The sequence below is a fragment of the Phragmites australis genome, chromosome 5 (genome assembly GCF_958298935.1).
Source record: "Phragmites australis chromosome 5, lpPhrAust1.1, whole genome shotgun sequence".
NCBI classification, from domain to species: Eukaryota; Viridiplantae; Streptophyta; class Magnoliopsida; order Poales; family Poaceae; genus Phragmites; species Phragmites australis.
In genome coordinates this window covers 12,685,455-12,700,950 of record NC_084925.1, presented here as the reverse complement: position 1 = coordinate 12,700,950, position 15,496 = coordinate 12,685,455, and the positions used below count along the sequence as shown (strand labels likewise).

The 15,496-nt window shown below is 38.4% G+C and overlaps 1 protein-coding gene across 5 annotated transcripts; it reads right to left on the bottom strand.

Moving 5' to 3' along the window:
* Positions 1-321: 321 nt before the first annotated feature.
* Positions 322-11,853, bottom strand: LOC133918791 (casein kinase 1-like protein 4). Of its 5 annotated transcripts, none has more exons than XM_062362859.1 (17): positions 11,650-11,853; positions 11,493-11,533; positions 9,194-9,263; positions 8,953-9,101; positions 8,047-8,142; positions 7,899-7,969; positions 7,708-7,769; positions 7,444-7,507; positions 6,578-6,662; positions 6,360-6,486; positions 6,187-6,269; positions 5,933-5,987; positions 5,590-5,714; positions 5,153-5,355; positions 1,264-1,392; positions 921-1,072; positions 322-804 (listed from the first exon to the last, which is right to left on the bottom strand). In XM_062362859.1, the coding sequence occupies exons 1-14, from the start codon at positions 11,723-11,725 to the stop codon at positions 5,206-5,208; spliced, it is 1,254 nt and encodes a 417-aa protein (XP_062218843.1). In that variant the 5' UTR covers positions 11,726-11,853; the 3' UTR covers positions 322-804; positions 921-1,072; positions 1,264-1,392; positions 5,153-5,205. The 5 variants fall into 5 exon arrangements, with proteins under 5 accessions (XP_062218843.1, XP_062218844.1, XP_062218845.1 ...); XM_062362860.1 differs by having other exon boundaries at positions 921-990; XM_062362861.1 differs by having other exon boundaries at positions 1,305-1,392.
* Between the last annotated feature and the right edge of the window lie 3,643 nt (positions 11,854-15,496).

The window sequence follows — 15,496 nt, the reverse complement described above, 5'->3', positions numbered from 1 at the left end:
GATGGAATACCAAAAATTTGAACAGTACCGAGCAAATAATCTCAGTTCACTTCAACAGCTTGTACAATCAATCTGCTTCAAAACACCCAGAAGCAAATTGCGCGCAACTCCGTCATTAAACATGATAACAGTTCTAAATGAATTAAAGTACAGTTCACAGTAATTCTCACTTTAAGGCCATTCGGGTGTCCATTGGATACAAAATGACAACAAATAACTGCAGATGCAAAAAAAAAAACAACAGATGGTAGGACTTCATAATGCTACAAGCAGTCCATTAATTCCTTCCGTTGAAACAAACGCAAGCTCCCCACCAAAATCAACTGCCAAACCAGCTTTTCATTTAGAGCTGACTAAAAACATAACAAAATGAAACATCCGAGAATGAATCATCAATTATACACAAATTATGCCATGAGATATCCATTACACACATCATCCAGCAACACAAACTAAACCATGTCAGTCCCAACAGTACCAAATGGCATATGTTATGTTTTACCTCCACTCAACACTTGCAGATTGAATTTGCGATAACCTATATCTTGAGGCCTTGAGCTGCAGCACGTGGCTCTTGAAAGTTGAAAATAATAATGGGGATGAATGCGGTCGACCAATTTTCACAAGAATCTTAAGTATTTGTTGGGAGATAGGCAAATTGGTGGAAGCAATCAAAATAATCATTAATTCATTCACGCTAACCAAATCATACACTTCCCAGGTATCTCTTCGTCATCCTTGCTTGGTGTGATTCAACATCAAACACATTAAAAGCTGCAGCCGATCCAAGTCGAATGTCACTTTCTGCATGTAAATTGACAACATCAAAGTGAAATATGGTGAGAAAAATATTACGATAAGAAATCCAATCCCAATTACTCGTAACAGAGTCCAATAAATAGCACCACCAATTGACTTACAAGTTAAACAGGTTGTATGTCCTAAGCAGGATGCCGGGTAAAGCGCACATTGTCCCACTGCTGCTGACCCCTAATTAAAATGAAAGCTATTCTGAATCCCCAAGTTCTCTTTAAGCAAGGAATACATCATCATTATTATTTGGAAAAGAACCCTGAATCAACGAGCCCAGACAGATGAGGTTACAATGCATCCATTCGAGTAGAACACAAAATAGAATGCTGATGTTCCTAAGCAAGTTTCCATATTATCCACAAATGGAAAAGAATAATTATCGACCACAACAGGTAACTGATGCTGAATTCATAACAGCACCAACCAATATTTCTGGTTGGTAGTAATCACCTCAAGCAATACAGACGTCATCTTAAAAATCCGACATCTACCTTCAGCAATGGCTTCATGCACCGAGAAATAAAAGCATTCGAGTTTTGTCCAGGATTCTCCCGTCAAACGGAAACCATATCCGGTAACCTACAATAGCAGATATACAGGCTTAGAAATTCAGGAAAAACATGGACACAAGTGACCCTTGCGTCATCACCAGACTTAGGCATTGAAATGTGAAATAACAATCATAAAGACCAAGTATGGTTTTAAAAAGAACACTAATAGAGGAGCAAAAAAGCAGTTTTGAAATGGGAAAATAGCCATGTATCACTTTTTCAAACAAAATTTACCAAGAAACAAAACTAAAAGGTTCAAATAGCCATGTGTTTTAAGACATTATGTTCAAAGGCCTGCACATTGCAGACCAAGTCATTGAACCATGCCAATAAAGTGCCACAAAAAATGGATGCATCTGGTTCATAAACAGTATTGCCCCTTAAAGTTTGCCAAAAGAAAATGGCATTACTTAATCGGGGCTTCTTTGGTTTGAAGACCATGGATGCCAAAGGTACAAAAAAATTGGTAAAATTCTATTTTCATTTGCTCTCTAGTTCGTTGTCTTCCTAAATCATGTGCCATGAAAATAGCAGTTCAAAAAAGGCGGCTGCTGAATGCTAGACAAGTATTGCCATGCTGAACCTTATTGTAGCACTATCAACGATTACCAATTGTAGCCAAATTTTCGTAACGCTAAACACTTGGCAAGGGTTGGTAGGGTCAGTGAAATGTATTTCACGAATTAGCATAGTTTTATCGAGAAAATGAACTTGACTGACAACAAAAAGGGAATCGTACCAAATATTCGGATATGAAAACAAATGGAGGTTAAATCTGTACAAGTTACCAACTTTTGGTAACCTAGACTTTGATGCGCTTCAAACCAAACAGTGCCTTACTACCCTAATAAGATATCTTCCAATATTGAGTGCTGCCCCATAGTGTTTTAGGCATTAATGTAATTAATAGTAACTCATAAGCTACAAGTAGCGTAAAACTTACTTTACAACTTCTAAGTTTACATTTCGGGTGAGGTGGCTTTCAGAAGCTATTCTGTGATACTAATCAGCGCTGTATAAAGCTTTTCTTAACTAATTGGAAACCTCCTTAGAATCATAACAGGAAACTTTGTTTAGATATGGCAAATATCTCCCCAACCACGTGCTCCACAGCATAGCAGTTCAAAATAGGCGGTCATTTAATGCTAGCCAAGTTTTTGCCATGCTGAAACCTTACTGTTACACTATCAGTAATTATAGGACAATTTTGGTAATGCCAAACATTCGGCAAAGAAAGGCAGGGTCAGCAAATTGTTTCCAATGAAGTAGCCAAGTTTTGCGAAGAAAATGAAATTGAGTGACAACAAAAGGGAATGTCACAAAATTTTTGGAAATGATAACAAATGGCGGCCAAATCTGGTCAAGCTACCAAATTTTGTAACCTAAACGTTGGAATCGGGCTCCAAACCAAAACAACGCTTGAATTCCCAAATAGGAGATCTTTCAAGTTCCAATATTGAATGCTACCCCGATGTGTTCAGGCAAGCATCTAAAGAGCAGATATCAGAACATATCGTTTGAGTTACGGAGCACTGCACATCAGATATCAAGGCAATATCTTCACGTATTGGATTTGCAAAATGTCTTTAATTTCAAGTGATCATGTGAATTCATATTATAAATATGATGCCATCAAACCCTCAAACGAAGATTATACATTAGTTTCATGATTTTATCTTATCATCTAATAAATGTATAATTTTCATTGTCAGGAACATCTCAGACCAATATATCATGTGAAATATCAGCCATATCAGGCAGTTTGCATGCCATTTGGCCGATATGTGCCAGTCCAATATATCAAAAAGAAGATATACCATATCGGTCCCATTTAGTGACCAATATCTAAATATCGCATAATATGGCCTATATTTAAAAAGCTTTGTTTTAGGCAAGTTATGATTGATAGTAACTTGCAAGCCAGGAGGTAGACCTTTTTACATAAAGCAATAAAATTATGAGCTGTTACTAGCTTCTATGTTTCCGTTTGGGGTGAGCTGGCTTTTCAAAAGATTACTGATTCGAGCTTCATAATTTCATTGTTAACTATTCTTATCTAATTGGAAACATCTTTAGAACATAAAAGGAAACCTTGACTAGATATGGAAAATATTCTCCATAACCACTTGTTCCATATCATAGCAGTCCCAAATAGGCAGCCGTTTAATGGTAGCCAAGCTTGCAATGTTGAAACTTGGGTGCACCACAACTCCTTAATGTAAAACTACCAGCTATTATAGCCATAATAGGTCCTTGAGTGGATCTGGTATTAATTAGTGTTTCAGACCTAGTTGTACATGGGCTCACCAACAAGCCGCTATAACCACGAGAAAGTGATACTATTATGTGCATTTTTGTGTACTAATACACTTAACTTTAGACATTACCACCAACCAGATAGGTCAAATACGCAAAAGTGCAGCCGAACCAAATTGTGATACGTGCCTAAGGTCTGCGTGGACCGAACAGCCTAAGGTGCTTAGCGCCTATATGGCTAAACTGAGGTGCAGCTTATTAGCCACTCTACAACTGAAGCCTGGCCAAACACCATTAACCTCTCCATCATTCAATTCTTGTTTTGTTCGGATAGGCTGCAGCAGGCATCTATAGCTTCCCGAGCTTTAAAAGCTCCCCAACTCAGCTCATCTGCGATACTCCAACTCTGCACCAAACACCACTTCGTAATTTGGGCTGGAGTTTCCTTGCACTAGTGTTGGATAATCAACATTACCATAAGAGCTCTTTTACGGTGGTCCATACTACCTAGAGGTAAGAGGTAGTATAAATCTAATCCAACGATCCACGTAATTGAATATTTTAGTAATTGTGGCAATTTTGTTAAAATTATCCACCATGCTTTTGCTAATAAAAAGACCGACGCCGCAAACGTCGGATCGTTAACCCTAGCCGATGGGTAGCAAATGAACTCTCATGCCAAATGCAGATTGTAATGTTAAAACGGCAATGAAATATTACTCTATTTAGAGACATAACTGCAGTTAATTACTTTCATGCCACGTATTTTTCTCCCCAAAATAACCCTAATACTATCATACTACTCACATATACTACCTATACTACCGGTGAGAAATGAGTAGTATACTGACTAATCTGGACCGTTGGACTATAAAAATAGATAGCTCATTTTAATTTTGGACCACCATAAAATTTCTCTACCATAAAAGTTGTTTTGCCATGCCAAAGGAAGAGATTCACAACCACAGTAAAAGCACGTTGCCAGGTTCACATAGCAGAGGGAGGAGCGTTAACAGTGGATACTTCCTAAAGGTGACAAGCATTGTCACCACAATCTTCTCTTCGTGCTTATGCAATCTTTTGCTTGCACCATAGGTCAATCTACACTTCCATTCTAATTCCTTTAAGTTTCATATGGTTGTATCCAGCGGACTCAAGATTTGACATCTTAACTTATTTATTTTTGTTGCTAGGGTTTGCACTTCATTTCTTCATTTGATTTTGGATATAAGATTTTATCTCCTGGCTTAGTTCAATCGCAGGGTTGCTTTTGGTTTCATATCTTATTTGATCTCTCTGATCCCTGCTCTGTGCACCACCAGATCACTGTAACAATTACTATAATCTAGTCTGCAAGCATCAACGAACTATCAGGATGCAACCTTAGTACCTTAAGTACTTAACCCATTATATGGGGAGAGTATTCAGCTGGAAAACCAAATATGTCGCATGGTCAGCGGGGAAAGCACCAATACAACCATCCATAAATATACAGAAGATGCAAGACATAGTAACATCGAAGGTAATCTCACCAATCATTTACTGAACGGACCACCATGGATTTAGGAACTAACTGATCCAAAGGCTAAATGCAGTTAGAGGGCCCTGGACTGCAACTTCCACGAGTGTGGGGATCAATGGACCCCTGTGTTTTTGAGACTGTTACATTGTTCCTTGGAGCATTGGCACGTGATGTGGATTGCAGCAATGCATTATCAGGGCTAGCAGCCACTCTCTGCAAGGAAAAAAGGGGGGCACTATTACCAACAAAAGTAACTCGGAACATTAATGAAAATTTTATGTTTGTCCTAATAGGTAATAGAAAATGGAGGGCAGTGGAGAAGACCAGGATGACTCTGAAATTCCATTAGCATGTAAAATTTGTAGGAGCAAAAAACAAATATATTTAGACCATTCAGCATCATCAATAAGCAGAAAGGTGATCACTCATTATGCTAACTTGGCTTACCAATCTCTCAGGATGAGGATTATTTGAACGGCTGTTCTCAGCACTAGATTTGAATTGCATTCTGATTACCCGGCGTTGCTCCACTTCAAGTGGACCCGAAGCTTCAATTGGGCGTGAAACACTAACTGAAAAAGGTATCATGTTATGGACATGCAACTGTAATTGCCATCCTATAAAGGTTACAACAAAAAAGTAAATCATGACAAAAATGTCCAACAACATAAACGGGAAGAATTTTACATAACATTTAAATCTGGCAAGCACAATGTACAGCATAGAGGAAATGGTAAAAAAGCAACAACTATTTTGATCTACAAAGAAAGTAATTTGTGTGATCTGCTACCTTGGTGCTTCTCCAAATTCTTTGTAACTGGCTGGCTACCTACACCTGTATCTTGCTGCCATTGGTGAGAGAGAAATCAGGAAAGGTGTAAAACATAGTTCACAAATATAAAAAACATTGAGGAAAATTATGTTCATTTCATCAATTGCATCAAATCTGTCTTAAAGGGTATTTCTTCTGACAGTTCTACAGCAAATTTGAAAGGGAAATGAAATATTAAGCAAGTTATCAATCTGGAAACAAGCAGTACTCACGGAACATCCTTGTTGAGCCTTAGCCTTCTGGGATTGCTTACATTTCAACAAAGTCCAGTCATAGACATAATCAAACTGATAACCTGAAGTGAACCAAATAATGAACAAGTTATCAAGCTATTTATCATAAAAGACATGATGGGAGATTGTACACCAGTGTTCAGATGCAATACCTTCACGGTCAAACAAATCTCGAAAGAGACGTCTCAAGAAACTATAATCGGGCCGCTGATCAAATGTCAGAGAATGGCAATAGTGGAAGTAGGAAACAAATTCCACAGGATGGCATTTACACAAAGCCTACAAAAAAAAACCCCAATGAGTACTCTTCCCGTCACTGATATAAAAGGAGTAAAGATTCATCAATGTAAAACATATTGGCTCAAACAACCTCAATGGGTGTTGAAAGCTTCTTCTCGCTTATTTTATCATATTTCTGTTTCTTTGTGGCTGCTTTCAAACCCTGCCAAGGAAGACTGGACAAAACATATGGTTAGTTACACGAAGATCAATAAAATGTATCATACAAAAGCAAGGATACTTCAAAATCAAGATAAAAAATAGCCGGCATGTTGATCAGTCGTATTCAGAGGGACAGATTGATGTAAGTCAACATTGCTACTTATTTAGAAATCAGGCATAACAATATAAATAAATAAATAAAAGACTACAGGTTCTTTGGCATATGTATCGGAAACATACATATTTAAGCGAGTGTACCAAACATCTACACATTTAGTGGCACCTATTATAAAAAAAATACACATTTAAGCGGGCGTATAAAAAACATACACATTTAGCGACGCCCATTATATAAAAAAACTACAGATTTTTTGGGTTATGTATCAAAAAGCTACACATTTAAGCGGGTGAACCAAAAATCTAAATGTGTAGGTTTTTAATGACAAGTGAAGCTAGATGTGTAGTTTTTTTATACACTGGCTTAAATGTGTAGTTTTTTGATAAAAGGTTATGCTAATTGTGTGGTTTTTTATACACTTGCTTAAATGTGTAGTTTTTTGGATACATGTATCAAAAACCTGTAGTTTTTTTTAAAATTTACTCCAAATGAGTAAATAAAATATTTGATCTTCAATGGATGTTTACTTTATAGCTGAATAATTGCAGCAACACATGGTTTTCAGTAATGACCAGTGAACAAACAGCACTTGGAAGCATCTTTTATTATTCTGGGTCAATGTCACAATGATAAGAATAAATACATTGTAGAGAGATCACTAATGCACAAAATCCTACCTTCCCCTGAGGAAATACAGAAGAACGTATCCGATGGATTCCAAATCATCTCTACGGCTTTGCTCTGGTAAGAACAGTAAGTTTAGTGATAGTGAGTAGTAAGTGATGCCAAAGGAAAGAGCTAACAAAAATGCCCATAATTCTGTACAGTAATACACGAAACTGGTACCATTATATTATTATAAATATACATGTGTACAATACAAGCATTCAAGATAATGACACCAATAATCAAATACCAAATTGACTTGTCATACTACTCACCAATCCCAAGATGAGTGTAGCGACTAGCATAGCGAGCTGTGCCGGTCAAGTTTTTATTTTCTCTGTAAAAAAAGGCAAGTATGTTGACAATACCGGGATAACATGTAATACCACAATTGTTAGAAGAATATGCACAAAGAAAAATTCTGATAGTAAAGGGAGAAACACGTGTTTCACAATCATTGGCTCACCTATAAGGTATATGGCGGTTGGTGGTTGAGTCATGGTATCTCTTTGCGAGCCCAAAGTCAATGACGTAAACCTGAGGTTAAATCACAAACCAATCATGACAAACATTCACGGTGCAATGTAAGTGTAAATGGCAACCTAAGTACAAACCTGGTTAGCTTTTCGACCAAGGCCCATAAGAAAGTTATCAGGCTTGATGTCTCTGTGCAAATACCCTTTAGAATGCATAAATTCTATTCTTGTAATCTGCGATAGTAAATGAAAATAAGCTCTAGCCATGACATGGGAATACAAAAGACATAATATTAAGGTTGGTTTATTAAAGGAACAGAAAATCAAAGGGCAATTTGTGTGTATGCCATTAGGAGTTCGCTATTTACTCTCGTGCCAGCCCAAACTCGCTATTTGTGTGTACACCACTTGAATTTGTGTGTATTCCACTGGGCAGTGGCACACACACACAAGCCATTGGGAGGCGGTCAGTGGCCCACACACAAGTTTCAGTGGCATGCACACATATAGCAAATTAAGGATGGCATGCAGGCAAAGCAGAGAATTCCCAATGGCATAAACACAAATTTCACAACAAAAGAAGATCACATAACCTAAATGGATAACAAGTCCAGAAATCAGATCATAAAATGGTGCAGCACAAAAGAGTTATTCTAGCTCATTTCATGATTGTTGTTAAGACTTTGAATAGATAAGACAAACATCAAAAAAGGGTTCGCTCAAAAAGAATGCCAAAAGAAGCAGAGCATACAACATAGATGTTAATCACAAAAGAAAAACTGCCAGAGAATTAAATGTTTGTTGTGTCTCAAGAATCCCAATACAGGTACAATGAGCATTACAAGGGTAGCTTAAAAAACCATTTAGAAACAGACACTACCTAGCCTTAAACTTTCAGATGCAGTGTTGCGTGTGGACTATAAATGGAGCAAAAAAAAATTATGAGCAAGCACCACCCAGAATTAAACAAAAGAGGTTGTCATCTTTCGCAACTTCATCACCATTAACAAATAGAACCTAAGGAGGTTGAACAAGTCTTATTACCATCTGATCCGCTAACATCAAGACCGTCTTCACTGAGAATCTCCGGCCACAATAAGCAAATAGATCCTCAAGGCTTGGTCCAAGCAAATCGATAACAAGAATATTTTCATCGCCGTCAATGCCGCACCATTTAATGTTTGCAACACCAGCTACATGGATTCACAAATAGCAAGAATTACAACACATATAAAATGGTATAACAATCAATGCAATGAAATTTGTTTGTAGCTCAGACACATACTCCCTCCTTGAAGAACATTGTACAGCTTGGCCTCATATAGCAATTGCGGGTGATTGGTTTTGCTGCTTTCCTGTACATAATAATAAAAGCAACATAAATACCCAAAGAAACATGGAAAAAATACATTGACAACAAAAATATATTCATACTGTAAAAAGTAACAAACTCTTCTATGGCTGTAACTTCATTAAGTAACTGCTTATCCCAGTCATAATAGATGCCACTTTACAGAGATGATTTTGGGTTCATTTTGTTTTCTAAGGAAACTGTTTGCACCTGATTCTTCTATTCATTGCTTATTGGTTAAAGATGAATATAGTCACATACACTACACAGGACAGACTCTCCCTCAAAAACTGTGTTAGCTCCATCCTTGTTTTATGTAAACAGAGCCGAACAACTCACTTTTGGACAGGAGGGACTATGAAGAAACAATTCTTGCCCTGGCCTAGGAAAAAAATGAAAACAGAAAAGAAGAGGACAAGATATGTAGCTGGCACACCAGGTACTAAACAAATATTTAAGAATCCTACTGACAATTGTAGAGTGACCTAATCACCGTCTAAGCGTCCTGGCAGCAGGAAGCAGACGACAAAGGACCCTCAGGTCAATTAGTTTGAGAACAGCAAAGAGAGGACCATGAGAAGGTGAGGCACGAGACGGAGGAGATCGTATGGCGGCAGCCTGGTTAGAGTTGTAGACAGGCAGTACGTAGCTTTGCATGGGAAGTATTTGGGGCACGGAAAGTGTGTACTTAGATGGGCTTTTGGGCTAGAGTGAAATACTCGCTCGTCTCTCTTCGCTATCTTAAATCTTCTGCCACGTGACCTAAATGTGCTGATTAGGTCAATCCAAGTCATTTCTGCATAAGCAACCGCCTAGACTCTTATGTGTCCTGGGAGACAAAAGGCACCATACCTGGCTGGAGCGCTATAATCCTGTCTATTAATTCAATTGATGATACCTTGCAAATTCCATGATACTGGTATTGCAAAAAGAAATAACTTGCACAAATACGATAATCAAATACTTTGCAGTGCACAAACAGAGATATGAATAGATAGCATGAACAATCTAGTAGTAAGAAAATGTTTTGAGCATAATTGAATGTAATGGATCACCCACTTGAAAACATAACAAAACCCACATAGCTCCTGCAAAAGATAAACCAATCTTGGAGTGCATTACACCACAACTAGACAGGCAACAATGCACGAGATTTTAACATACTAAAGACAAAAAATTAGAAACAGCCACATCATTCAACATTTTTTGGAGTAATTGCCCTACCTAGACAGACATGTGGTTGATGATTCTGCCAAGTTTACACTTTGGTCAAAAAATTGCACACGCAAAACGATATGTTTGGTGATTTGTCCACTAATCTCATGGTCTAGAGCTGCTTTGTAGCGTATAAATGTCAATTTGTTGTCTACTTACAGAAAATTATCCGTTCCAGTTCTCATTAATGACAGCTACCCCTCCAAGTAACATAGAACTTCCCTCCTTTACAGCGAAGATTGCTTGTATGCCACTAGATTTGTCATCCTGGCCCACATGTCATTTTGTCGAAACGCAGCTAAATTAATGGCAACTAGGCAAATCCCCCTCCTTTACACCCCATGCTTCAATGCAACAAACCAAGCATCGCAGATAGCTATAATCCGTTCTTATGAACTAGCATAAGAGGAAGGATAGAGTAAAAATACGTTTATATGATCGAAACTATGAGACCTTTTACCTTGCATATTTTCCTCTATAAACCTAAGCTAATTGAAGAGTAGCACTGCAGGCGGGAAAATTATTCCAAAGCACAAGAGCCGTTGGAAAAAAATTTAGAACTACAAGGCCTTACAGAATCTTGGAGACCCCTGAAATACTGCTCCTTTTACTAGGAACAACTCATAGTCACATCAAAACCCATAAGCCTTGCAAATTTGGCGCGGAACCGAGTGTTACTTCACTCCACCAAAATTCACCACTTGGCACAGGCCATGTACAAAAGAACATCAAGGCAAACTATGCAATTCTAATATATCAATCTTCAACAGCGAATCAACCAGAATCATGGAACTTCTAAATGTCGGACCTCCCTAGCACGCACAGCACGATGATAGCCACACTATCAAAAGACGAAATACTATGGGGAGACGAAAAGCAAAATCCACATTATAAATCATCAAGCTTCATCCCAAAACCTAACACATCCCGCAATCAATGGCACCAGAAGCCGCAGAACCCTAAACAACTCCAAAATAATCGAACGCAAGCTGGGGAGGACTGAGAACGAGGAGCTCACAATCTTGACGGCGACGATCTCGTAGGTGTCGACGTGCGTCGCTGCATAGAGAGGGGACAACAACACAGCACCAAAACCTCGTCAGATCCAAACTCCAAGCAAAGCGAACAACGGGGTGAGAGGAAATCAGTCGAGCGAGGTGGGATCGGGAACGAACCGAGGTAGATCTCCCCGAAGGAGCCGCTCCCGATCTTGCGGCCCAGCTTGTACTTGCTGCCGACGATGCGATCCATCCCCAGCTCTCGCAATCGACGCCGGCGAGTGGAAGGAAGAGGGAAAAAATAGGGTTTCGACAGCTGCCAGAAATGGGGGAGGAATAGAGAACAGGAGGCAAAAGCGGCGTGTTGAAGCTTCTAGAAGGGTCCGAACCGAACGGAATAGATTTGCTGGTCTCCGGTCTGTCGACTCACCTGTGTCGGACTGTGGTGCGCGCTTTCGGACAGCCGGCCGCCGTAACAGCGGGACAATGTCGATGAGGTTGGATTGGTTTCGAAGGGTTGTTACTGTATTGACAAATAAATCCTAATCTTAAGATTATCTCTAACGCATACTCTAAATATTTATTTTTTATAATACTATTATAGCATTCATTAGTGCTATTTCAATATTTTTTATTTTTTTATTTCCTACCTTTCATTATTTTCTTCCTCGTTCAAACCCACAGACATCCTCATAAACAGTATTAAGAGGATGAGAGAGATACTCAAATTCAATATACTTATCCCACCCGCAACCCCTAGCCACAGTGGTACGATAGCTGCTAGAGCCATTTTGATAGTCTGCATGACCAGCAATATCATTACAGTGTTAGCGGCATACTGCTTTGGTGACACTGCTAGAGACAGCCTAACATAGATATCTGGTACAGATGTGTCTCATGATTTATATCTGTCTAGTCGATGATTAAGCATAAGATAGATTAGGATCTAGATACACTTTTAATTTGGTAAACTTGACACACATCAATGAGACGTTGTAGATTTCTACTCTTACTAAGCATTTGTTTGTTATAGAAAAAGAAACAACACCAATATTTTACCTTGAAGAAAAATAGTTGAAAATAGGTGCTAGGTTAGTTAAACATTATTAGGAATATGTAGTCATATGGTCATATTGGTGCTCGATATACTAAGTTTCAGTTATCATAAGATCATCAAAGTGTAACAAACTTTATGTTGTAATATTTCGAGCTAACCTGATTTGTTGCATTTTAGTGCAAAAAATGTAGGTTCATTTTATGTGTTACATTTATTGAGCTTTATGGCTTTTGGATAAGTCAAATGTTTCAATTGCCACTACCGTATGAGTTCAGTTTCTATGCTGATCTCCACTACCTACCATGCAGTCGTAAGGGCCCATCTAGATTCATGGTTGTTTTGTTTGCTTGTGATAATGATCGTGGTATGACACCTATAGAAATGTTCAACTTCCATCAACCTTGGTCTCATGCCTAAGAAAGAAAGAAGGTCAAACGTAGGAGTAAGCTAACTTGTCTACAAATCAAGAGGTGAGCCAGTGGATCCTTGCCTCCTCCATTGGAAATTACACGAAATTATGGTGTATTATTATGGAGTGAAGTAGTAGTACAACCTTGTTGAATGCTCAGATAAATAATGTAGCTAAGTGGTAACAATTTTGATAGTAGGACTGTGAAGGTGTTGTTTTAGAGTAAACATCCTCGATTTCATTGGTAGCTATGAGAATCCCTAATACCCACCAAACATGGTGATGATACAGGACGAATGCATCCGTTTATCTACAATTATCTTTACATGAAGTCGTCTTTTAGCCTATAGTTGTTGGCCGACAACATATCGTGAAGTCACCATATCTATTTATAGTGTGGCAATCTCGTCGACTTATGATCACCTTCCTCTTCTCACCAATCTTAAAGATTATGAATTGGTGTATGCTTCTCTTTCCAACTCCAACAACTCTTTCTTGCTTCACTAGCTTGCCTAAGATTGTAGGAAAAGGAAAAAAAAAGAAAGCAATCACACCCACCACTACCGCTTGATTTGTTAATGTATTTGGGTGGGTGAGTGGCCCACTAGGTGATTTATTTATGACATGGCACAACGGGAGACGGAAAAGTTATGGAAAAGGACAAAGCTACACCCATATAGTTTTTTTCATCGATTATATATGAATCAATATATAGCTCCAACTAAAATAATATATTGAAGACCACAGGCAATTATATATATTTTGGGCTACTAACCATGTTGCCACTTAGATATTTCCACTTATGTATATACTTAGACTCACATGTGGGTTTGGTGGTTCGGAGACTTCAGCCAGACCAACTGTGAAGCTACACTAGGACCAGCTTTGGAACACTAGGCTCAACACAAGTGCATTATTTCCACTTGTGTTTGCATGGAATACAATAGCTATGTAAAAGGAACGGACTAGCTATTTCTAACCCAAGTATTTCTCTCCTCATCCTCACTTGAATTTTTGGCTCATCACAACTACACAAACCCTAAATTCAGTCGGTCCAAATACCATGATTGCGGTCGGTTTTGAAAAACTAACTGTGATCATTGTTATCCCAGTCAGTTCTTGGCAGTTGGTTCTTGGCTGGAATTGACTGGTCAAGCCTACTAGAAATTCCCCCTTCTCTTGGACCTCCATCGACTATGAGGAGAAAAACCCTCCCCTAATGACGACAACAACGAGGCTACTGTGCATGTCATGCATGAAGAACCCATGGCCATGTTGAAAGTGCATGTAGCTCTTATGTGTGATTTTGATAATTAATGACAATATCTATAGATTAAAAATTATGTTGAGAATTGTTATTAGATTATTTCATAGGAGATGCATAAATGATGAAGTATAGATTAGTTGAGAAATGTCATGAGTTCAAAGAATTGCATCAAAGTCATTGAGATCTTAGTGATGCTTATAAGAAGAAAGAAAAGCTCGTTGAGGATTGGTGATAAGCGTGAATGCTAAGTTACTTGCGGAAATCAAGTAACTAAAGGTATGTCATTGTCAAGTGAGTTTATGAACTAACCCACGTACTTTATGCTTAAGAGTGAGTTGGGGTAATGATCCATAAGAAGACATACGTTAAATTGAAATCATATATGCCAAGAGTGAAGAACAAGATTGAACTCCATATATAATAAAGTGAATTTATTGAAGATATCGGGTACAAAAGGTTTTCTATGGCAAGATGATAAATGGCAAGCAAGACTCGACTGGGATGGACCATCCGGTGGTGAAGAGTAAGCAAATGGCTTGGCATCGAAGGACCAAGGCAGTGGTGAAGAGTGAGTGAAAGCTTTATGCCAATACCGTGCGAGGCCATGGGAAGCTACAGGTGATTCACATTAATCACATGAAGAATCAAGAAGAGATGGAGTGATGACAATATAAAAGTTGGCAACCCTCTAAAGTTTGAAGGAAAGAAGCGGTATTTGAAGGTATTCAAAAGCTCAAAGTGGTTCAAATATGTTTTATCTTTCAAGTTGAGTATAGGTATGCCATACTATTAAGAGGGATACAACGTTGAACAACTTGTCGTGTCCCAATGCTCAAGATTTTCTAACCAAACCCAAAGTCAGAGTTCGCTTTATGAGCCCAGTGCGGAAAGTGTGAAAGTGTTCGAATTGGATTTCAGAGAGTTCCTAGTTTGATCATATAGGTTTAATATCATGAATTCAGTTGGGATGTATATTCCTCTGAATAAGCTTTATATAGAGTTCGAAATCTTCGAAATCAGATTTTGGGATCAAAAGTTATGGCGTTTTCTCTTTGGTGACCTGGGCTGTTTGTTAAACTGCGGAGACTCCGCACCTTTTTGCGGAGAGTCCGTATTTTTGTGGAGGGTCCGCAAATTCCAGGTCTAACGGCTAGTTTTTTAAAACAGCGGCTTCTTGTGTTAAAGTCTAGAGGGTCCGCAAATTTTTGCGACCGCATTTTCTCAGGTGTAACAGCTAATTTTAGGGAGTTAGGTTGAGAAATTGAAATATTGAGTGCAAGTGAGTTAAATC